The sequence below is a fragment of the Balaenoptera ricei genome, chromosome 2 (assembly GCF_028023285.1).
Source record: "Balaenoptera ricei isolate mBalRic1 chromosome 2, mBalRic1.hap2, whole genome shotgun sequence".
NCBI classification, from domain to species: domain Eukaryota; kingdom Metazoa; phylum Chordata; class Mammalia; order Artiodactyla; family Balaenopteridae; genus Balaenoptera; species Balaenoptera ricei.
The window spans coordinates 100,325,641-100,351,456 of NC_082640.1; the positions used below are offsets into that span (position 1 = coordinate 100,325,641).

General features: G+C 42.8%; 1 protein-coding gene across 1 annotated transcript in view; it reads right to left on the reverse strand.

Annotated features, from left to right (window-relative positions):
• Window positions 1–17,138: 17,138 nt before the first annotated feature.
• The window catches only part of SORD (sorbitol dehydrogenase), a 35,022-nt gene continuing 26,344 nt past the window's right edge, over window positions 17,139–25,816 (reverse strand). The window contains exons 6-9 of the mRNA XM_059915560.1: window positions 23,240–23,305; window positions 22,091–22,266; window positions 18,356–18,477; window positions 17,139–17,435 (exon numbers count right to left, since the gene is read on the reverse strand). Coding sequence (XP_059771543.1) covers window positions 17,270–17,435; window positions 18,356–18,477; window positions 22,091–22,266; window positions 23,240–23,305 — 530 coding nt within the window. The 3' untranslated portion in view covers window positions 17,139–17,269. The remainder of the gene's footprint in view (window positions 17,436–18,355; window positions 18,478–22,090; window positions 22,267–23,239; window positions 23,306–25,816) is intronic.

The following is a 25,816-nucleotide window of genomic DNA, read 5'->3' on the forward strand; positions in this document are numbered from 1 at the left end:
CTTAGAGGAAAACATAGGCAGAACACTCTATGACATAAATCACAGCAAGATCCTTTTTGACTCACCTCCTAGAGAAATGGAAATAAAAACAAAAATAAACATATGGGATCTAATGAAACTTAAAAGCTTTTGCACAGCAAAGGAAATCATAAACAAGACGAAAAGACACCCCTCAGAATGGGAGAAAATATTTGTAAATGAAGCAACTGACAAAGGATTAATCTCCAAAATTTACAAGCAGCTCATGCAGCTCAATATCAAAAAAACAAACAACCCAATCCAAAAATGGGCAGAAGACCTAAATAGACATTTCTCCAAAGAAGATATGCAGATTGCCAACAAACACATGAAAGGATGCTCCACATCACTAATCATTAGAGAAATTCAAATCAAAACTACAGTGAGGTATCACCTCACACCACTCAGAATGGCCATCATCAAAAAATCTACAAACAATAAATGCTGGAGAGGGTGTGGAGAAAAGGGAACCCTCTTGCACTGTTGGTGGGAATCTAAATTGATATAGCCATTACGGAGAACAGTATGGAGGTTCCTTAAAAAACTAAAAATGGAACTACCATATGACCCAGCAATCCCACTACTGGGCATATACCCTAAGAAAACCATAATTCAAAAAGATACATGTACCACAATGTTCATTGCAGCACTATTTACAATAGCCAGGACATGGAAGCAACCTAAGTGTCCATCGACAGATGAATGGATAAAGAAGATGTGGCACATATATACAATGGAATATTACTCAGCCATATAAAGAAACAGAATTGTTATTTGTAGTGAGGTGGATGGACATAGAGTCTGTCATACAGAGTGAAGTAAGTCAGGAAGAGAAAAACAAATACCGTATGCGAACACATATACATAGAATCTAAAAAAAAAAAAAAAAAAAAGTGGTTCTGAAGAACCTAGGGCCAGGACAGGAATAAAGATGCAGATGTAGAGAATGGACTTGAGGACATGGGGAGTGGGATGGGTAAGCTGGGACGAAGTGAGAGAGTGGCATGGGCATATATACACTACCAAACGTAAAATAGATAGCTAGTGGGAAGCAGCCGCATAGCACAGGGAGATCAGCTCAGTGCTTTGTGACCACCTAGAGGGGTGGGATAGGGAGGGTGGGAGGGAGACGCAAGAGGGAGGAGATATGGGGATATATGTATATGTATAGCTGATTCACTTTGTTATAAAGCAGAAACTAACACACCATTGTAAAGCAATTATTCTCCAATAAAGATGTTAAAAAAATATGTAAGCACACTTGAAAATCTACATTGTTAAGCTATATAAGCACAGCATTAAATATATATGTGACAAGAGATTAAAATAGCAATATGACGATTGTATTTTAATCACTCGCTCAGAAATTCCTTAAGAGTGTTACAAACTGTCCGTCTGTAGGTTCTGAGAATCCAAGATTTGCATCTTATTTACTATTCCAATTCATTCTATACCACATTGATTTGAATATATGAGAGGCCAGAGCCAAAAATGAACATTCTATATACACCACCCTCACTTCCTCCTAATGACTTCCAGTACAAGTTTATTTATGGGGTCCACTGCTCCACAGTAATCCAGCCACAATTCCCCATGAATCCTATGCCAGCCCTTTACAGGAGCTGCTTGTTCTCATATCCTACTAGAAGCAACCACTGAGTTTACTAATAAGAAGACTAATGCCTGAAGAAATGGTGACCTGTCCAAGTTATAGATGGTGAGGCCCAAGCCTCCAGTTTTCCCAGGGTTGGCCTGAAGCCAGAGAGCCAGTGGCTTCATGGCCCCATCTCTGAAAGCTCTCCCACTCCCCAGCATCCTCCCACATTGTACATGGACTGGCGCACACCCAATCTCAGATTTTCATAGACAGTCTCAATATTTTGTTTTCTTGTCTAACCAAGTCACCTTTAAAATGTGTATACTCTTCAACCCAGCTATTGTCATTCTAAAACATAACTTCAAGAAAGAATAAGTCAGAAGTACAAAAATGCATGTACAAGGATAGTCATTGCAACTTTATCTTAAGCCCCAAACCCTGTAGACTATCCAAATATCCAAACTACTGTGATTTGCTTTATAAATAATGGTACATCCATACAGTGGGATATGGTGATATAAAATGATGATGTGTGACATAGTTATGGGAGTGGCCAAGATGGTGGAGTAGGAAGACCCTGAACTTACCTTCTCCCACAGGCACACCAGACTTACAACTATTTACAGAGCAACTATTAATGAGAAAGACCTGAAGACTAGCAGAAAAGATCTACAACTAAAGATATAAAGAAGGAATCACCACAAGATGGGTAGGAGGGGCAGAGATGCAGTATAGTCAAGTCCCATACTTCCCAATGGATGACCCACAAATGGGAGGATAATTACAATTGCAGAGGCTCTCCCCAGGAAGCAAGGGGAACCCCACATCAGGCTCCCCATCCTGGGGGTTCTGCATGGAGAAGACAAGTCCCTAGAACATTTGGCTTTGAAGGCCAGCAGGGCTTACTTTCAGGAAAGCTGGAGGGCTATAGGAAATAGAGACTCCATTCTGAAAGGGCGCACAAAAATCTCACATGCTCCAAGACCCGGGGCAAAAGCAGTAATTTGAAAGAAACCTGGGTCAGACCCAACTGCTGATTTTGGAAAGAGCCTCCTAGAAAGGCAGGAGGCAACTGGGAACATAGATATTGGCGGCAGCAATTTTGGGGAGCTCATTCTACCATAAGGACACTGGTGCTGGCAAGCGCCATTTTTGAATCCTCCTTCTAGCTTATTAGTGCCAGCCCCACACACCAGAGGGACTAGAACCTGGACCCACCCTCCAGTGCACTAACACTAGACCTGGGACCACTGGAACCCCGCAGGAAGCCATTGGGACCAGGCCCCACCCACCAGTGAGCCAACACCAACTCTGGGACCTGCAGGGCCATGCAGTCAGGGACTGTGGGACCCAACTCTGCCCACCAGTGGACACACACTAGCCCCAGGATCAACCTCACCCACTAGCAGGCAGACACCAGCCCCACGACAATGATAGCCCCACAGCCTGCTGTGTCAGGACATAGCCCACCCACCAACAGGCCAGCACCCAAGGCTCCCTGGGCCCTGGCCCCACCCACCAGCAGGCTGACACCAGCTCTCAGACAACTTGGGCTACTCAGCCAGCCATTCCAGTATCCAGTCCCACTCACCAGTGGGCCAATATCAGCACTGGGACATCCCAGACCCTGCAGCTAGCCATGTCAGGAATTGGCCCTGCCCACCAGCAGGTTGACACTAGATCTGGGATCCCTGGCCCTGCAACCAGCCACCACCCCAGGACCCGGCTCCTCCAATCAGGGGGCCAGCACTAGCCCTGGGACTCCCTGGAGCTCCACAGCCAGTTGATTCATGACCCGGATCCATCCACTAACAGTTGGCAGCCTCCGCACAAGGCAGGGCATGGTAGCCAACTGGACTAAAGGCCAGCAACACCTATCAGACCACCCATATTAGTCAGCCTAAGGACCCATGCAGCCCACATAGGAAGCACCCCTAGAGAGTACAGCTCTGTTGACCAGAGGGGAGTGCACTGCTGGGACACCAAGGATGTCTCCTACAAAAGGCCACTTCTCCAAGATTGGGACACACAACCAACCTACCAAATACACAGAAATAAAAACAGTGAATTAGTCAAAATGAGGCAACAGAGGAATGTGTTCCAAAAGAAGGAACAAGATAAAGCCCCAGAATAAGAACTAAGTGAAGTGGAGATAAGCAACCTACCTGATAAAGAGTTCAAGGTCATAATTAAAAGATACTCAAAGAACTGAGGAGAAGAATGGATAAACACACTGAAAAGTTTAAAAAAGAGTTAGAAAATATAAAGAAGAAACAGAGCTGAAGAATACAATAACTGAAATTTAAAAAATACAGTAGAAGAAGTCAACAGTAGATTAGATGATATAGAGGGACAGATCAGCAAACTGGAAGACAAAGTAGTGGAAATCACTCAAGCTGAACAGAAAAAGGAATTTTAAAAGGTAAAGACAGTTATAAGAGACCTCTGGGACAACAGAAAGCATACTAACATTCGCATTATAAGGGTCCAAGAAAGAGAAGAGAGAGAGAGACAGAGAACATATTTGAAGATGTAATAGCTAAAAATTCCCCTAAACTGAAAAAGAAAACAGACAGCCAGGTCCAGGAATCACAGAGAGTCCCAAGTAGGATCAATGCAAAGAGGACCAAACCAAGACACATTATAACTAAAATGGCAACAATTAAATATAAAGAATCATAAAAGCAGCAAGGGAAAAACAACTAGTGACATACAAGGGAACTCTCATAGGATATCAGCTGACTTTTCAGCAGAAACTCTGTAGGCCAGAGGGAGTGGCACCATATATTGAAAGTAATGAAAGGGAAAAACCTATAACCAAGAATACTCTACACAGCAAAGCTATCATTCAGATTTGAAGGAGAGACCAAAAGTTCAGCACCATGAAACAAATTTTAAAAGAAAAGTTAAAGGGACTTACCTAAGTGAAAAAGAAAAGGCCACAACTAGAAATATGAAAATTACAAAAGGAAAAAGCTCATTAGTAAAGGCAAATTTACAGTAAAGGTATTAGATCAATCACTTATAAAATTAGTAGGATGGTTAAAAGACAGAAGGAGTAAAATCATCTATATCCACAGAAGCAGTTAAGGGATACACAAAACAAAAAGATGTAAAATATGATGTCAAAAACAGTAAACATGAGGAGTGGAGAGTAATAATGCAGGATTGTTAAAAATGTGTGTGGACTTGAACTTAAGAGATCAGTAACTTAAAAAAATAATTAGATTGATAGATGATAGATAGATAGATAGATACATATAGATATATAGACTGTTAAATATAAATCCCTTGGTAACCATAAACCAAAAATCTATAATACATACACATACGAAAAAGAGAAAGGAATCCAAACATAATACTAAAGATAGTCATCAAATCAAAAGGGAAGAGAGCAAAAGAAGAAGAAAGGAAAAAAAATGAACTACAAAAACATCCAGGAAACAATTAACAAAAATGGCAACAATTACATACCTATCAGTAATTACTTTAAATGTAAATGGACTAAACAATCCAATCAAAAGGCACAGAGTGGATGAATGGCTACAAAAGCATGACACATATATATGCTGTGTACAATAGACTTAGTTCATATCTAAAGACACACAGACTGAAAGTGAGAGAAAGGAAAAAGGTATTCCATGCAAATGGAAATGAAAAGAGCCAGGGTAGCAATACTTATATCAGAAAAAATAGACTTTAAAACAAAGACTGTACCAAAGACAAAGAAGGATGTTACATAATGATAAAGGGATAAATCCATCAAGAAGATATAACAATTGTAAATACATATGCAACCAACATAGGAGTACCTAAATGCATAAAAGCAAATATTAACAGATATAAAGGGAGAATTTGATAGTAACACCATCATAGGAGGGGACATTAACACCCCTCTTACATCAATGGACAGATCATCCAGACAGAAAATCAACAAGGAAACCTTAAACAACACATTAGGCCAGATGAATGTAATAGATATACATAGAACATTCTATCCAAAAGCAGCACAGCACACATCCTTTTCAAGTGCACATGGAACATTCTCCAGGAGAGATCACATGCTAGGCCACAAAACAAGTCTCAATAAATTTAAGACTGAAATCTTATCAATCATCTTTTCTGACCAAAATGCTAAGAGACTACAAAACAAAACAAAACAAATGAACAAACAAAAAACAACAACAACAAAAAACCCCACAAAACCTCTGGGGAAGGGTGGGAGGAGGGATAAACTAGGAGTTTGGGATTAACATATATACACGACTATATATAAAATAGATAACCAACAAGGACCTACTGTATAGCACAGGGAACTAACTTTACTCAATATTTTGTAATAACCTGTAAGGGAAAAGAATTTGAAATATATATATATATATAAAATTGAATCACTTTGCTATACACCTGAAACTAACACATTTTAAATCAACTATACTTCAATTTAAAAAAAAACTGCAGAAATATAGACAGAGGCTAAACAAAACAACCAATGAGAAAAAACCAACCAACTGAAAAAATCAAAGAGGAAATAAAAAACTACCTGTAGACAAATGAAAATGAAAAAACAGCAATCCAAAATCTATGGGATTCAGCAAAAATAGTTTTAAGAGGGAAGAAGACAAGAAAAATTTCAAATAAACAACCAAACATTACACCAAAAGGAAGTAGAAAAAGCATAACAAATAAAACCCATAGTCAGTAGAAGGAAGGAAATCATAAAGATCAGAGCAGAAATAAATGAAATAGAGAATTTTAAAAATACAAAAGACCAATAAAACTAAGAGCTGATTCTTTGAAAAGATAACCTAAATTGATAAACTTTTGGCCAGACTCATCAAGAAAAAAAGAGGGCTCAAATAAATCATAAATGAAAGAGAAGTTACAGCTGACACCATGGATATACAAAGGATCACGAGAGACTACTTCAAACAATCATATGCCAATAAAATGAACTCCCTAGAAGAAATGGATACATTCCTAGAAATGTACAATTTTCCACGACTGAATCAGGAAGAAATAGAAAATATGAGCAGACTAATTACCAATAATGATATTGAATCAGTAATTTAAAAAAAAAGAAAATGGCCAACAAACAAAAGTCCAGGACCAGATGGCTTCACAGGTGAATTTTCCCAACATTTAGAAAATAGTTAACACCTATCCTCAAACTATTCCAAAAAATTGCAGAGGACGGAATGCTTCTGAACTCAGGCCAGTATCACCCTGATACCAAAACCAAAGATATCACAAAAAAGAAAATTATAGGCCAGTATCACTGATGAACATAGATGCAAAAGTCCTCAACAAAATATTAGAAAACAAATTCAACAATACATTAAAAGGATCATACATCATGCCCAAGTGAGATTTATTCCAGAGATGCAAGGAGGATTCAACATCCACAAATCAATCAATGTGATACACCACATTATCAAATTGAAGAATAAACATCATATGATCATCTCAACAGAAGCAGGAAAAGCATCTGAAAAAAAATTCAACATCATTTAATAAAACTCTCAAAAAAGTAGGTATAGAGGGAACATAGCTCAACATAATAAAGGCCATATATGAGAAGCCCGCATTTAATATCATACTCAACTGTGAAAAGCTGAAAGCTTTTCCTGTAAAATCAGGAAAAGATAAGGATGCCCACTCTTGCCACTTTTATTCAACATAGTATTGGAAGTCCTAGCCACAGCAATCAGACAAGAAAAAAATAAAAGGAATCCAAGTTGGAAAGGAAGAATTAAAACTGTCACTGTTTGCAGATGACATGACACTATACATAGAAAATCCTAAAGACACCACTAAAAAACTACTAGAACTCATCAATAAATTTGATAAAGTTGCAGGATAAAAAATTAATATACAGAAATCTTTTGTGTTTCTATACACTAACAATGAACTATCAGAAAGAGAAATGAAGAAGACAGGGACTTCCCCAGTGGTGCAGTGGTTAAGAATCGGCCTGTCAATGCAGGGGACACGGGTTCGATCCCTGGTCCGTGAGGATCCCACATGCCACAAAGCAGCTAAGCCCATGCACCACAACTACCGAGCCTGTGCTCTAGAGCCCACGAGTCACAAATGCTGAGCCCACACGCCGCAACTACTGATGCCTGCATGCCTAAAGCCTGTGCTCTGCAACAAGAGAAGCCACCGCCATGATAAGCCCGTGCACTGCATCGAAGAGTAGCCCCTGCTTGCTGCAACTAGAGAAAGCCCTCACACAGCAATGAAGACCCAATGTAGCCAAAAATTAAATAAATAAATAAATTTATTAAAAAAAGAATACAATCCCATTTATCATTGCATCAAAAAGAATAAAATAACTAGGAATACATTTAACCAAGGAAATAAAAGACCTGTACTCAGAAAACTGTAAGACAATGATGAAAGAAATTGAAGACAACACAGATGGAAAGATATACCATGCTCATGGACTGGAAGAAGTAATATTGTTAAAATGACCATACTACCCAAGGCAATCTACAGATTCAATGCAATCCCTATCAAAATACCAATGGCATTTTTCACAGAACTAGAACAAATTTAAAGTTTGTATGGAAACATGAGAGACCCTGAATAGCCAAAACAATCTTGAGAAAGAAGAACAAATCTGGAGGTATTACACTCTCTGATTTCAAATTATACTACAAAGCTACAGTCATCAAAACAGTATGGTGTCTTGTAAAATATTTTCTGTTAATTTCTTTACTTGAGTCCTTATGCCTCAGTTTTTGTTGAATAATAAATTATCTGTCATTGTAAACAATTAAAAAAATAAAAATAAATAAAAAGTGATTTACTTCCTAGTGATAAAAAAAAAGTTATATTGAAAACAAAATGTAAAAAAGTTCAACACCACTAACATTTAAAGACACAGAAATTAAATATTGGTCTGTTTAATTAGTGAGATTTTTAAAGAATTATAATGCCTAATGCTAAAAAAAAAATGTTGTGAATCTGATATACATTCTTACCTTGATACCAGTACTAATTGATAAAATAAATTTATCCCAAGATTCCAAAAGCCATAAAAGTATTTATATCCTTTGCTTAAATAATATAATTTCTATATATGTCAATTATACCTCAATAAAAAATTAATTAATAAAAAAAAACTAAACTGAACAGTATGGTGGCACAAAAACGGACACATAGATCAATGGAACAGTATAAAAAGCCCAGAAATGAACCTACTCTTCTATGGGCAACTAATCTATGACAAAGGAGACAAGCATATAAAATGGGGAAAAGGAAGCCTCTTCAATAAATGGTACTGGCAAAACTGGACAGCTACAAGCAAAATAATCACACTGGACTACTTTCTCACACTATGCACAAAAATAAATTCAAAATGGATTAAAGACTTAAATGTAAAACTGAAACCATAAAACTTATAGAAGAAAATATAGGCAGTATGCTCTTTGACATCAATCTTAGTAATATTCTTTTTCTGGATATGGCTCATCAGGCAAGGGAAGCAAAAGCAAAAATAAACAAATGGGACTGCATCAAACTAAAAAGCTTTTGGACAGCAAAGGAAACCATCAACAAAATGAAAAAGCCACCTACTGAATGGGAGAAGATATTCGCTAACAATATATCTGATAAGGATCTAATATCCAAAATATATAAAGAACACATACAATTCATCATCAAAAAAAAACAACCTCATTTAAAATGGGCAGAGGATCTGAATAGACATTTTTCCCAAAGAAGACATATAGATGGCTAATAGACATATGAAAAAATGCTCAACATCACTAATCATCAGGGAAATGCAAATGAAATCCACCATGAGATATTACCTCATATCTGTCAGAATGGGTATTAACAAAAAGACAACAAATAACAAGTGCTGGGGAGGATGTGGAGAAAGGGGAACCTCTGTGAACTGTCGGTGGGAATGTAAATTGATGCAGCAACTATGGAAAACATTATGAAGATTCTCCCAAAAATTAAACATAGAACTACCATGCAATCCAACAATTCCACTCCTGGGTACTTATTCCAAGAAAACAAACAAAAACTAATTCAAAAAGATATATGCAGCCCTCTGTTCAATGCAGCATTGTTTACAATATCCAAGATACGGAAGCAACCTAAGCGCCTATCGATAGTTAAATGGATAAAGAAGTTGTGGAATGTACATACAATGGAATATTACTTGGCCATAAAAAAGAATGAAATCTTGCCATTTGCAACAAAATGGATGGAATTAGAGGGTATTACGCTAAGTGAAATAAGTCAGACAGAGAAAGCCAAATACTGTATGACTTCATTTATCTGTGGAATCTAAAAAACAAAACAAATGAATAAACATAACAAAACAGAAACAGAGTCCCAGATACAGAGAACAAATAGGTGGCTGCCAGAATGGAGGGTGGTGGGGGCTGAAGAGAAATAGTTGAGGGAGATTAAGAGGTAAACACTTTCAGTTGAAAAAATAAATGAGTCATGGTATGAAATGTACAGCAACAATTAATATAGTAAATAATTACATAATATCTTTGTATGGTGATCATACCTAGATATCATGGTGATCATTTTAAAATGTATAGAAATATTGAAACACTATGCTGTGTAACGGGAACTAAAATAGTGTTGTAGATCAATTATACTTCAAAAACAAACAAACAAACTCATAGAAAAAGAGATCAGATTTGTGGTTACCAGAGGCAGGTGTTTGGGGGAGAGGGAGTTGGATAAAGGCAGTCAAAAGGTACAAACTTCCAGTTATAAGATAAATAAGTACCTTGGGAGGTAAGGTACAACATGATAAATATAATTAACACTGCTGTATATTATATATGAAAGTTGTTAAGAGAGTAAATTTTGAGTTCTCATCACAAGGACAAAATAATTTTTTCTACTCCAATAAAGATGTTTTAAAAAAAGAAAAAAGGAAAGAAAAAAAATTTTTCCATTCCTTTAATTTTTTATCTATATGTGATGATGGATGTTCACTAAACTTATTGTGGTAACCATTTTATGAGGTATGTAAGTCAAATCATTATGCTGTACACCTTAAATTTATACAGTGCTGTATGTCAGTTATATCTCAATAAAACTGGAAGAAAAAAAGAAAAAAGGAAAAAGTTAAAATGATGATGTGTATAATTACTGACATAGAAGGAATTTAATAATTTATTAAGTGAAAACAACTGATTAAATGAAAATAAATGCAAAACAGTATGTGGAGGACAAATGACCCACTTTTGTCAACATAATAATGGACGGTATTTAGGGAATTTCCTGGTGGTCCAGTGGTTAGGACTCAGTCCTCTCATTGCTCGGGCCCCAGGTTTGATCCCTGGCAGGGGAAATTAGGTCTTGCAAGCCACACGGTGCAGCCAAAAAAAGAAAAAACAATGGCATTTAAACAAAAATGGAGGGGGAACTATAAGAGATTAAGAGAGACTTACAAGACATATCCACAAAACAGAAATAGACTCAAAGACATGGAAAGCAAACTTATGGTTACCAGAGGGGATGGCGGGGTGTGGGGAGGAGAGATAAATTGGGAGCTTGAGACTGACATAAACACACTGCTATATATGGAGTAGATGGACAGCAGGGACCTACTGTATGGCACAGGGAACTATATTCAATATCTTTTTTTTTTAGTAGTTTTTTTGGGACTTCCCTGGTGTCACAGTGGTTAAGAATCTGCCTGCCAATGCAGGGGATACGGGTTTGAGCCCTGGTCCGGGAAGACCCCACAAGCCACGGAGCAGCTAAGCCTGTGCGTCACAACTACTGAACCTATGTTCTAGAGCCTGTAAGCCACAACTACTGAGCCCTTGTGCCACAACTACTGAAGCCCGTGCACCTAGACCCCATGCTCCGCAACAAGAGAAGCCACTGCAATGAGAAGCCCGCGCACCACAACGAAGAGTAGCCCGTTTGCCGCAACTAGAGAAAGCCTGCATGCAGCAATGAAGACCCAAAGCAGCCAAAAATAAAAATAAATTAAAAATTTAAAAACCTTTAAAAATAATTTTTAAAATATTTATTTTATTTATTTATTTGGTTGTGCTGGGTCTTTGTTGCGGCAGGCAGTCTCCTTAGTTGTGGCTCGTGGGCTCCTTAGCGTGGAATGCTAACTCTTAGTTGCGGCATGCATGTGGGATCTAGTTCCCTGACCAGGGATCAAACCCGGGCCCCCTGCATTGGAAGCGCAGAGCCTTAACCACTGCACCTCCAGGGAAGTCCCTCAATATCTTGTAATAACCTATAATGGAAAACAATCTGAAAAAGAACTTATATAAAACTGAATCACTTTGCTGTACACCTGGAACTAACACAACAATTGCAAATTAACTATACCTCAATAAAAACAATGGTTGGACTTCCCTGGTGGCGCAGTGGTTAAGAATCCACCTGCCAATGCAGGGGACATGGGTTCAATCCCTGGTCCAGGAAGATCCCACATGCCGCAGAGCGACTAAGCCCGTGCGCCACAACTACTGAGCCTGCTCTCTAGATCCCACAAGCCACAACTACTGAGCCTGCGTGCCACAACTACTGAAGCCCACGTGCCTAGAGCCTGTGCTCCACAACAAGAGAAGCCACTGCAATGAGAAGCCCGAGCACCGCAATGAAGAGTAGACCCTGCTCACCGCAACTAGAGAAAGCCCGCGCAGAGCAACGAAGACCCAGTGCAGCCAAAAATAAATTAAAAAAAAAAAAAAAGAGACCAACTCACTAAAAAAAAAAAAAAAAAAAAAAGTCAAAGAAAAGAGACATATCAACCACGTGCAATGTGTCTGGATCCTGACTCAGGCAAACCAAGTGGAAAAGGTCTTTTTTTTTTTTTAAATAACTAGGGAAAGTTGCACTTGGATTTATTGGGTGTTAGATGATTAGAAGAAAGTGTTAATTTCATTAATGAGAATTGTGATGGTTAAAAAAGTCCTTATCTGTTATGGGTGAAAAGGGGAAAAAAGTCAAGTAAAATATATTCCCATTTCTGATTATAAATACATGTACATGTTTTATATGTATAGAAATGCATGGGGTGGGGAGTTGGAAGGAAGTACTCCAACTTAATAGCATGCTTGGAGAACACATATGGCTGGTTTTCTCTTTTTTTTTACTTATCTGACTTTATTTTCTTATCAATGTACAACCTTGTGTGATAAGGGAAAGTTCAGTTACCGTCATCTCCTAGTGACTAGGGCACTGCAAACAGCTGACCCTAGGAGCCTCTTGGGATTCCTGCCAGGGAGGAGGAGCTGAGACAGGGCTGTGCGAGAGGTGTCCCAGACTGGGGAACCCAAGGGGGCCTGTAGCTGGCAGCCAAGTGCATACAGAGCTGTGAGGTCAGGGCAGGACCCACGGGACTTCAGCATCACCCACCTGAAGCCTGGAGCTGGCCCCAAGGGAGCTACTCCGCCACTGTGCCTCAGTGGTGCTAGACCCAGAACAGGCCCACCTTTGGCCCAGGCCCACCTTCTTCCCACAGCTCCCTCCTCACTATGGATGAACTGCTGGGCTCCCCCACCCCCAGCCAGGCTGTGCCCCTGCCTGCAGTCCTACATGTACCACAGAAAGGCCAACTGGTGATCACACACAGGGAAGTCACTGATGGGGCCAGACCTCCCCAGGCCCAGCTCTGGGCGTGCAAACCCCCTGAGGATCATACCTTAGAGCCCAGAGGACAGAGGCTTCTCTCCAACTCATCACCGCCAAGAAGCTCCCACTGACGGTGAGATCCACTGAGAAATCTCTTGGCAGGAACACCTTGCATACATCCTGTACCACTTTCAGGTGCCCAAGGAAGGAACTCAGTATCTGACTCAGCCAAGGCTTTAAGAGAGGAAAGCCAGGAGTGAGAAGTGGAGGCTGTGGGAGTATTGTTGTGCTGCTTCAGTACAGCAGTGGCTGCACCAGAGAACATCTGCTGTCTTCGAAGCACTTCCCTTGGGTGATGAGCTCCTGGCCAAACCACTTCACTGCTGCCCTCCCTGAGCCCTCAAGGACCTCAGTGTGTGGAGGCGGACAGCGAAGTTGGAGACCTGACTACTACCCAGGGATGTGGGTCCTATATTTTGGCTTCTGTACTCCAAACTCAGACTTAGATCATGTGCAGAGGACAGTTCTGGGAAAAGGCAAATATCCAATAAATCCTATCTGTCTCCCCCACTCCTACCCTCTGGCCCAACCAAGTTCCCATGGGCCTCCTTTGCTCTCCCAATGGGAGCAAAATAGGAACCAGGAAGGAAGAGGTAAGACTGTGCTACACAGAAATGCGACTGGGATGGCCTGAGGACCAGGGACTGGGGATCCAGAAGTGACTTCATATCAACATCCACTGTAGCCAAATGTGGATGGCAAGAGGAAGTGGCTGGAGCTGTGTCCCCTCTCTCCTTTGACGTCTGTGGGGCAGCCTCCCCCTTGCACCCTCTAGTCTGCCTGCAGGATTCTTCTTCCCAGCTCTCCACCCAAGCTGGGAGGGCTGGCTGGGTGGGGTTCTCAGTACTGACTGCTGCCACATGAGTGACAGAGCACACAAAGGCCGGCAAAGCCACCCAAGCTTGGGGAGCTCGTGGGGAATTCATATTCTTGTTTCCGGAACTGATTCACTGAATCAACATTTACTGAACACTTAGTGGAGGTAGCGAGAGAACTGAATTCCTGGGCTTCCTGCAGCCCCTTCCAAACAGTGGAGGGAACATCTGAGCAAGGAAGCAGAGATGGGGGAGTCCCAGGGCCAGCTTAGTTCCACTCCCTCTCGCCACCTGGATGACTTGCTGGCAGCTCACACCACTTCCTCTCCCACCAACCACGCTCTCTGCCCGTGCTTGGGAAGCTGTGAAACATCACAGAAGGTTGAGAGTGTGGGGGCATTTGGAAATGGAAAGTGTTCCCTGAACTGCTGTTTTCAATCAGCCCATTCACTCTTTGTAATTGCCCTCATGGAGGTATCATGAAGCCCATTTAACAGGCCAGGGAGTGGAAGCTCCAAGACACTGACTTAGAAGATCCAGCCCAATCACCGTTGTGAAATGTGTCACATGTTTTTTGTCCTTGATAGCCCTACCTTTCCAGGAGTCCCCACTGCAACTCCTCTTTATCAGGTTCAGTGGCTTCCTCCCTCCACCAAATCACAATCAGAGGAAGAGTGGCTACTCGTGAATTTAACATAGTGAGTCCACCTCCTTTAGGGGCATTTCTACTGGAAGACTTCCAATCTAGAAAGGGAAGAGTCTTTCTCATTCCACATTCAAGGAACTTTGGGCATCACTGAGCTGGAAAGAGTTTCAAGAGAAGGGAGCTGGCAAGTTTGGCCCTACCTAAACAGGACGCAGAGAAGGAAGCAGTGCGGCTCTTGAGTGTGTGTATGTGTTGTGTGTGGACTCAAGATCCCACCCTCCTCCAAAGAAAACATGAGAAAAGAAAAGCAGTGTGTGATCTTGAGCAAGTTACTTGATTTCTCTATTTCCTTAGTTGTAAAGTAATTATATTTGGCTTGCTGTGAGGATTAGAGATCATTAAAGTACAATTTCAACAGTCAATGAAAATTGTACTTGATGCAGAAAATGCATCACTCTCAAAAATCCCAGATGCTTCCTTTTGTGAAATGGGTAACCTAAGTCGATTCCTCCCTAAACAGGGCCACAAATGGTGGCAGCAGTCGAGTACTACAAGCAGAATTTATTACCCAAACCAATTTGAGGAATCCCAGGCACTGGTTACAGCCTTCCCTGGTCACAAGAAAACCAGAACTTCTTCAAACTCACCCTCCACCCCCGGCAGAAGTGAGGGATTAGACTGCAGCCCAAGTCATGTCACAGCTACTATATCCTCATTCTTGACTAGTAATCTCAAAGTCACAAATGGCATGATGTGATTTGGATCCAAATCTTACCCAGGAAAACCCCATGATTAAAATAGACAAGGTTGGAACTATCATTCAAAGAAAGGTACAAAGACCCTTAACTGGCTCTGAGAAGGGAAAAGGTTTTTCCCTCATAATGACCGGAACTAAACAGATTGTCTAATAATCATCAGTGAGCTTTGAGCCTAGGAGGGCATGCTAACCCTGTGGGGTGGGTAAGACAGATGTACTGACCAAAACCTCCTGGGCTAGTCAGAAGCGTGATTTAAGGTCTCCCATGAGGACTCCCCGTGGCTGTCCTTAGGTAGGCGCCTCCTGGTTGCCTAGTGACAAAGGAGCCGGCAGTGGCTGCCTCTGAACATGCAGAAGAGTGGGGGTGTGGCGCGTTGGGAAGGCAATTCTTCACCTTGCAAAATAAGTTACACAGAATTCTCAAGAGTTGAAGAGGCAATTCTTCAAGCAGCGCTGAAAAGTTCCTTGTCTATTTCTACATTTGAGAGATGCAAGCTAGCTGTATCTCACATGGGATTTCAGTTTTATTTGCTTGGTTTTTAAATTATCCTAGAGTCCCTTATTCTCCTTTTATCATCATACCAAATAGCACTTATGTCTAGAAGCACTGTGTCCTAAAGTAAAACTGTTCACAACCTTTCATCCCCAACCCTGAGCTGCAGACTTTTGTGAAAATCAGGTTCTGGGCCAGTTAAGTCTTGATAAAGCTGTAAATGGTCTCTTCATAACTGAGCCCCCATTCCCCCATCTGGCCACAGTCACAGTAGAACCAGGAACCCAATGGGTAGATTTCTTTCCTTACTCAACTTCCAGGCACTCCAGGAAGAAGGGGAGTTCCGGCACCTACCTGCCAAGCTCTGCTCTACTTGCCGAACTTTGATCAGCACAAACAGGTCATTCTGGCTACAAGTTCCCCCAAATTCTCCCTACCTGTGTGTTTCTTTTTAAAAATATTTATTTATTTATTTATTTTGGCTGCACTGGGTCTTTGTTGCTGCACACGGGTTTTTCTCTAGTTGCGGCGAGCGGGGGCTACTCTTCGTTGCAGTGCACAGGCTTCTCATTGCGGTGGCTTCTCTTGTTGTGGAGCACGGGCTCTAGGCACATGGGCTTCAGTAGTTGCAGCACGTGGGCTCAGTAGTTGTAGCTCGTGCGCTCTAGAGCGCAGGCTCAGTAGTTGTGGTGCACGGACTTACTTGCTCCGCAGCATGTGGGATCTTCCCAGACCAGGGATCGAACCCGTGTCCCCTACACTGGCAGGCAGATTCTTAACCACTGCGTCGCCAGGGAAGTCCCTCCCTACTTGTGTTTGTTTGTTTGTTTGTTTTTTAATTAATTTATTTATTTTTGGCTGCGTTGGGTCTTCGTTGCAGTGCGCAGGCTTCTCATTGCAGTGGCTTCTCTTGTTGTGGAGCATGGGCTCTAGGTGCACGGGCTTCAGTAGTTGTGGCATGTGGGCTCAGTAGTTGTGGCTTGTGGGCTCTAGAGCGCAGGCTCAGTAGTTGTGGCACACAGGCTTTGTTGCTCTGCAGCATGTGGGATCTTCCCGGACCAGGGCTTGAACCCGTGTCCCCTGCATTGGCAGGCAGATTCTTAACTAGTGCGCCACCAGGGAAGTCCCCCTACTTGTGTTTTTAAGGCACACCAACTCCTCTGTGTAAGGCTCTCTTTTAATAATGAATTATTTTAATTATTCTTACTACTCAAAAGAAATTTCCACCACTGCCCAGCCAACCACTCAACCCCAAGATGCTGAGAGTGGGGACAAGGACAGAGCCCAATTCATATCATGGATTCTGGTCCTTGGGGTCGCACTTGATCATGACTTTCAACCCCAGTCCCTTTTTGGATGTTTCAAAGGCCTCCAGAGCTTTCTCCAGAGGAAACCGATGGGTGACCAAGGGCTTTACATTCACAGACTTTGATGCAAGCATTGAAATCGCCATCGGCCATCTGGAAAAGATCACAAGCATCACACTCAACCTTCAGGAGGAAAGAGGGAGGTCCCCAAAACTACCCAGCACAAGATAAGTTTGGCTACATTTGTTTGTAGCTCTGTGGTTCTGCAAGGTCACTTCTACAGGCCAACAATGGTGGAAAGGATCTTATGACTTATAATTCAGGAGTACAGAGTCTGTTCCCAAATGTCCCCTGCCCGTCTGCAATGTCTGCCATGAAGCCTAGAATTCCTTTGGCATGAAGGCATAAGGGATATGGAAGCCACTGTGAAAAGGCAGATAAGCCTTCAGTGGGGAAGCCCAGGATGATCCAATCATACCCTTTAGCAGCTTGGCTTGGCAGAGTTTACTGGAAAACTAGCACTCTGCTGAGGGAATGGTTACAGACTCTAAAGATGGGAGAAAGGGCCACTGGTGGGGAAGGTGGTCCTGGACAGAGTGCCCCAGCAGGGGAGAGGATGGACCCACAGAACATGAGGTGGGATTTATTAAGACCCTCTCACTTCCCAGGGTGGAACCTGGGGACCTGGAGTGAGAACCAAGGAACTTGAGTTCTTGCGGTTGTCCTGTTTCTCTCCTTCTTCCCTTTAAAGGGGGAAAATGGAGATCTGGCCACTTAAAGAAATGGAAAAGAGAGGGCCTAGGCAATGAGTGGCAGATATCCAAGAAGAGCATGTTTCAAAAATCCCCCTCCCTCCCTCTTTCCCTACAGCCCTGTCAGCTCTGCCCTCCCATTCTTTAACCACAAGTGAATGCTCTATCTTTGGATCCTTATTGTAACGCACGGCCGTCAGTGTGGCCCGGGAGTGCCCCTCCTGAATAAACAGGCAGAGACTCTTGGTCCCAGAGGCCACGTAGGGCCTTCCCTGGACTTGCTGGCCACTCGCCACCCTGGCTCACCCAAAACATACTCACGTGTTGCAGTATCGAAACACACCCTTGATGTCCACCTCCCTGGTAGCTGCGTGCACTAGGGGCACACTGGTCATCTCAGAGCCCAGCCCCACAAGCACCAGTGTCCCACCAGATTGAGTGGCCTGAAGAAGAGGTAAGAACAAGAAAACCAAGAAGATGAGAAAATGCAGACCCCACTCACAGTAGCACTGTTGCCATACAAACAGGTACGTAACCAAAAATTTCAGAGAGTATGACTCTTTCTATACTGCTGGACTCTTCAGCATGTTAACCAAACTCAACAGAGCAGCAGAGTAAACAATGTCTCCTTTAAAGATCCTGAAATAATACACTTACCAGCAGAGGCACAGTGGGAGCATCTTCTGCTGTCCACAACATCCCAGGAAACAGCAAAGGTTCTCCAGAGAGCAATGAGAATCTCCCCTACAACCAACGCTGACCCTTCAGCAGCCACTGAGCATCTTTCAAAGATTTACTAATTCAGGGGGCATCTCTGGTGGTGCAGTGGTTAAGAATCCGCCTGCCAATGCAGGGGACACGGGTTGGAGCCCTGGTCCGGGAAGATCCCACATGCCGCGGAGCAACTAAGCCCGTGTGCCACAACTACTGAGCCTGTGCTCTAGAGCCTGTGAGCCACAAGTACTGAGCCCAAGTGCCACAGCAACTGAAGCCCACGTGCCTAGAACCCGTGCTCCACAACAAGAGAAGCCACCACAATGAGAAGCCCGCGCACCGCAACGAAGAGTAGCCCCCGCTCGCCGCAACCAGAGAGAAGCGTGCATGAGGCAACAAAGATGCAACACAGCAAAAATAAAATAAATGAAATTTAAAAAAAATAATAATTAAGAAGAAAAAAAAAGCTTTACTAATTCAGTACCAGATGTTGGTGTCAGCCACTTCCTCCTCCAGAGTGCTCCCCACAAGACAGAGTGTCAAACCTCTAAGGGACCACCTTCTTGGTAAAAAAAAAAAAAAAACTACCAAGTACTATACCAATGGGGAGGGCTATAGGACTTCTGTGGTTTAAAAACTGCCTTATATGTGCAGGCTGGCAATTAGAAATTTTTGTTCCAGAGACATTCACCCAACGGCATCAGTCATAATGGATTCATCAGTTTCCTCTTTGAGCGGGCAGAGAGCAAAATTTTCCCTGACAATCTCCACATAACTTCACATGAGTGCTAGGCCTGCTTCAGAGATTTTGGGGGGTCATTGTGCTCAATGCTGTGAGGGACAGAAAAATGGACAATTCATTCATGCTAAGTTTTCATTACAGTTAACAGCAGAAAGCACTTACTGGGACCATTCTAAGTGCTAAACAATGGAGCAGTAAGACAGCAAACATCACAGCTTCTACCTCCGCCGAGGGGAAGGATACACCCTGGAGAGAGGCCTGTAGTGTGGCGGTGACTCCCAGCATTTGTACTTTTGAGCTCTGGGACCCTAGACGGTGCTCTCTCAGCCATGGGTTCCTCATGTGTGAGAATAGGACGATGCCTCCCCCTCAGCAGGGCTCTTAGGGGTGACAGTCACAGTGGCTGGCACTAGGATGGGCTCAACGTTTGGCACGTTTTCTGTTTTTATTGGCGCGCAGTCACTTACAAGTCACCTGTGACATATAAACACTGTCAGTAAGGGGGAGGGTATCTCTCAACTGAAAAACATTGCTGTCCTCATTGGAAAAGTGTTGGGGGAGGGGTTCAGAATCGTGAGGGAGCCACAGAATACACTGAGAAAATTTCCAGGAAAACTGCTGCCCATTCAGCACTTCCTCTCCACCTGGTAAGGAGGAAGAGGAACCTCTTCCAAACTGGTCATCCCAGGCTGCCAGGAGGCCAGTAGCTTACTGACCACAGGCAAAGGAAATCTCAGACCACTGTTTTGTTGTTGTGACTTCCACACCAAGGAGATGACATCAATTCTACCCTAAGCATTTGCTATGTCTCCTCACGAACATTATCTAGACATCACATGGCAGAAAGGTGACTCTCAGGTATGTCCATAAGGTGCCTCCACCTAACCTGCCCCTTGGCAGAGTGACCTGCAGCATTCTACAGCACCTGTCATGCATGATGCTCCACTCCCCACTCTGGACAGGCACTGGCTTCAGGCTTCATAAGGCCCTTGGGTCACATTTACCTCCACGCCCACCTCAGGTAGCCTGGCAACTGGGCCCCCACCATCAACAGTTGGAGATATCAACTTGTTCTCAGATGCCCTCCAGGCAGGGCACAAGAGGAAGGAAGGACTTGCACTAGGAAGCCACGTCTTTTACTGCCTCTCTCTTGAGTGGGGGTCACTGACCTGCTGACAACTTGAAGACAGTAGACGCACCTTACTGGTCAAGCCCTCGAGGTGTCTGGCACAAAGCCAGGCACGAGGCAGGAACCCAAGACCTGCCATGGGTCGAACATAGCTCCACTGATGACACACAGACCCATCGCCCTCTGGGTTTTGGTTTCTCTTTGCCCCTTCCCACATGGTGACCACTGACTGTCTCGGACAGTGGAGCAGAGAGCTGGCTGATTCCAGCTGGAACAAGGTTAGGGCAAAAGTGGCACCTGCTCCTGGCTTCTCCCGCTGCTTCCTTGGCCCCCGGTGCCATATGCATCTTGGTAGGAGGAGGGGAAGGCAGCTCTGCCTGGGTGTGCCAGGCTTGAGGGCCGTGCCACACAGCTCGAGGGATCAGGTTTTCCCAGAATGTCTTGTATGGTGGACAATGCCCTTGTGTGTGACTGGCTGTGACTCAGAAGGAAGGAAGAAGCATGTGCTGCTGTGGGAAAGCAGTTTGGGAGACAGGGCAGGAGTGCCCAGCAGTGGCAGCTACCGATGCTCTCCCCAGCCCAGCCCCTCCCACCCTAGCACTGGTTCCTTGTCCCCTCTGTCCCTTCCTCTCCGGAGGAGCCAGATGGAGTAAGGAAAGCCCAGGCACTGGAGCAGTGCGCTCAAGGCGAGTCACTGGGCCGCTCTCCTTGTAAAATGTGGAAGACGAGAACTCATTTTCAGGGCTATTATGCAGATTGGGCATCATGTTTATAAAGCACACAGCAGAGGACACGGTCCACAGTAGAGCTCGGAATCTAGCTCTTATTCTTTTCTTCCTTCTTTTCCTCATACTTTGATTTGTCAATTCTATTCCTCCCTGCCCCTCCCCCTCCAACTTCCCATAAATTACTGGTTGGTTGCTGAGGGGTAAATCAGGTATTGGCAGCTTATCTGTTCCTAGTTCTGGGAAAGGACAGTAGTAGACAGCTGTGACCCTGAAATATCATGTCACCTTTGTGACTAACCGAATTAACAACTGTTAGTTTGGATCAAAGACTATAGTTTTCCTCAATAAAACAAGATAGGGATTTCCCACACTCAACTAAGGCATGGTTCCTTGTTCCTCCTGTTGATTTCTTTTTACCAAGAGCACTATTTTCATGATCACAGATGTGATCATAGCAGCAATCCCATCCTAAAGGTATGGTTCACTTAACATCTTTCAAGGCCCATGTATATCTGTTACCTAGTTTGAACTTCACAGTAACCCAATGAAGATGTTAGGGAAATGTCACTACCTCCACAAGAGAGATTAAGAAAGCAGTTAACAAGGAATTATCTGGTGGGGGGAGGGGTGGTCAACATAGCAAATCAGTGGAGAAGCTTGATCCTAGGAATCCTACTTGGTTCACTGCCCTGCACTGATTCCCTGAAGCTGCCTACCAGCTTAGCTACCCTTATTCCACTCACATATATGCCCGCCTGGATGGAGGTCTCCACCCCTGTGCACTCGATGGTAACTTCTGGCTTGCACCCCAGCAGGCCTTCCACTTTATTGGCAATTTCCTGAGGGCTCTCGTTGGAGATCTGGAGGAGGAAATCAGCTCCAACTTCCTTGGCTTTAGACAACCGAGAGGCTGACAGATCTAAAGTTGAACAAAAGTTTCTTTCAAACTGAGAAACTGGATGGTGGATTAGGGAGAACAAATGAAGGTGCAGATTCCAATGGCAAGGAAGCTCTGGTGTAGTGATGGTGTCACTGAGCCCAACACACATACTCTCTAAACACACCCTCACACACAATCTCTTAGATAACTTCTTAAACATCCACATCCTTCTACATTCCCATACACCCCCATACATACCACACAGCTCTACACAGCTACACACATACCCTCTCACCTTCTCACACAAAACACGCAATGACACCCTTCTGCATCCCCACTCCCCTCAAATATCCACAACACCCCATACAGCACACAACTCTACACGCTCACCCACACACTATCACATATAACCGTTCCTCACACGTACTCTCTCAGATACATTATACACACACACATTCTCTCTCACAGATGCCTTCTCCACACACACACACCCTACTATACCCCCCACGCTTCCATACATACCACGCTGCTCCATACACACATACCCACATGTCCTGTCAGAGAACCCCTCCTCACACACACGAGTACATGTCTCTCACTCATATCACACACCTCACACATAAACATCCTCTTATACATCACATACCCCACTAACTCCACATCACACACACACACGCACACACACCCTCTGAGCTTGGTCAAACAAACCAAGGGCTGAAACTCTTCTTAGGACCAAGTGGGCAGTATAAGCATCTGAGGTCCACATATAAAGAGCCAGGTCCTCTTCTCTGCAGCAGCCACCCTCTCCCAGGAGCTTCAAAAGAGTCTCCTCCTCAGCCCTGACTTGGTCATCTCCTGGGGGGCTTTTCAACCCTGGAACCCAGAAGAGAAGAGCAGGAGTCTCTTTAGAAACCCACTACTCCAGGCAGGGAACAGGTCTCATGCCCCTGCTCCAAAACTGTAGGCCCAGCTGCATCCATGCCAAGGAGCTTTAAAAAGAAGAAAACCTTACCAGTCACCACCACTTGAGATGCACCCATTGCTTTGGCCACGAGCAAACTGACCAGTCCAATTGGCCCTAAATAAAGCAGGAAATAGGAGACATTTGTGAAATATTAAACACCAGCTCTCCCCCTTGTCTAGGCCATGGACAGGAACTGTATCTTTTGAGTACCTCTAGCATCTATCCCAGTGCCTAACATATAGTGAGACCTTAACACCTGTTTGTTGAATGCATGAGTAAATGAGTGCATGAGGGATTGTTCTCTACCTGGAATCTGCTCCCAGTGCTGGGCTCCTGTTCTCTCTTTGACTCCCTACCTTCTTAGAACCCATCATGCCTCCCCAAGGTGAGACGTATCCTTTCAGGTGCCCTCTGAGGACCACCTTGGAGGGTGTCCTAGGTTGACCCAGCTGCTCAGGCAGCTCCAGGATGTTCAGGTGCCTGAGAATCAGCTCAAAGACCACCTGCTTCCCCACTTTATAGGCACACTAGATGGTTTTAACACAAAAACCAGACCACAAATAAGGCTATGCAGAATATCTTTGAGGATTTGCTTTTCGGACACTCCCCTTGAGAATAATTTAGTGAGTTCGCCCAGAAAGCAAAACACTGAGAAATACCTGAAATAACCAACAAAGGGGTGATTAGTTAAGTAAACTACAGAAGGATACTACACAGCTATTAAAAATTATGTCATCTAACTCTTTTATCTAATGACATAGAAAAATGTCCACAATATATTAATTTTTTAAAAGAGTAGGTAAAATGAAGCATATTCAGGATGATCTCATGAATTAAACAAACAAAAACAAAAACCAAACTGAAATATTCTACACCAAAATGTTAACAGTGGTTCTCTCAGGCTGATGGGTGATGGGGCTATCAGTGAATTTTTGTGTGTGTGCACGTGCGTGCAGGTGTGGTATGTATGTGGTATGTATGACTTAACTTCTTTTTTTATGGCAAAAAAGTATTACTTATGCAGAGTTTTTTAAAAAAAAATCTGTCACGTGAATCCTACAGTCTGCTGGCTCATTGAGGCAAGCCTGTTCTACACCCATCACCCTGCTTAGGAAGCCCTGTAGTCACTTATTTGGTCCTGACAAAGAAAATCAGTCACAAAGTGTATGAGGATTAACTCAAAATGGATTAATGACTTGAATATAAGACCTGAAACCATAAAACTCCTAGAAGAAAACATAGGCAGTAAGCTCCTTGACATCAGTCTTGAGTGTTGGGATTTGACACCAAAAGCAAAGGCAATAAAAGCAAAAATAAACAAGTGGGACTGTATCAAACTAAAAAGCTTCTGCACAGCAAAGGAAACATCAACAAAATGAAAAAGGCAACATGTTGAGTAGGAGAAAAATATTTGTAAATCATATATTTGATATGGGTTAATATCCAAAAATATATATAAGAACTTGCACAACTCAATAGCAAAAAAGCAATCTGATTGAAAAATGAGCAGAGGATATGACTAGACAGTTTTCCAAAGAATACATACAGATGGCCAAAATAAACATGAAAGGATGCTCAACATCACTAATCAAGAGAAATGTAAATCAATACCACAAAGAGATATCACTGTACACCTGTTAGCATGGCTATTATCAAAAAGACAAGTAACAAGTATTGGTGAGGATGCAGAGAAAAGGAAACCCCTATGCCCTGTTGGTGGGAATGTAAATTGGTGCAGACACTGCGGAAAACAGTGTGGAGATTCCTCAAAAATGATCTAGCAATTCTACTTCTACTCAGAAATGGAATTTTATCCAAAGAAAACAAAAACTTACTCAAAATGTTATCTCCACCCCCATATTCACTGCAGCATTATTTACAATAGCCCAGACATGGAAGCCACGTGAGTGTTCATCAATGGATGAATAAGCAAAGAAAATGTGGTGTGTGTGTGTGTGTGTGTGTGTGTGTGTGTGTGTTATATGTGTGTGTGTGTATGTATGTGTGTGTGTGTGTATATATATATATATATATATATATATATATATATATATATATATATATAATATTCCATAGATATCAAGCATGGTGACTGTTATGTTAATGTTACGTTAATACTGTATTGCATATATGAAAGTTGCTAAGAGAATAGATCTTAAAAGTTCTTATCATAAGAAAAAAAATTTTATAACTGTGTGGTGACAGATGTTAACTAGACTTATTGTGGTGATCATTTCGCAATATATACAAACATCAAATCATTATGTTGTACACCTGAAACTAATATAATGTTATACGTCAGTTATACCTCAATAAAAAAATAAAAGTGTATGAGGAATACCAGATCACACCCACAAAGAGTGGAGTGTGCTGTCTGGGTCACCAGAAGCAGTTAGAAGCCTAGATGATTCAGTCTGAGGCTACTAGGCTTGTTCAAGCGACTGGAGGCAGGGGAGGAAGAAGGCAGCTAGCTGCAAGCCAATGTGGGCAGAGTGCTGACTCACGGTGGGCTGGACCCCACTCCTTCTCCTGGTCATAAGCATGGGCCGCCTCATTCTGGAAGGACCAGGAGACCAGTTCTCTAGGATGATTTGAAAGTTCCAAAAGTTGCTCTTCCCTTTACTA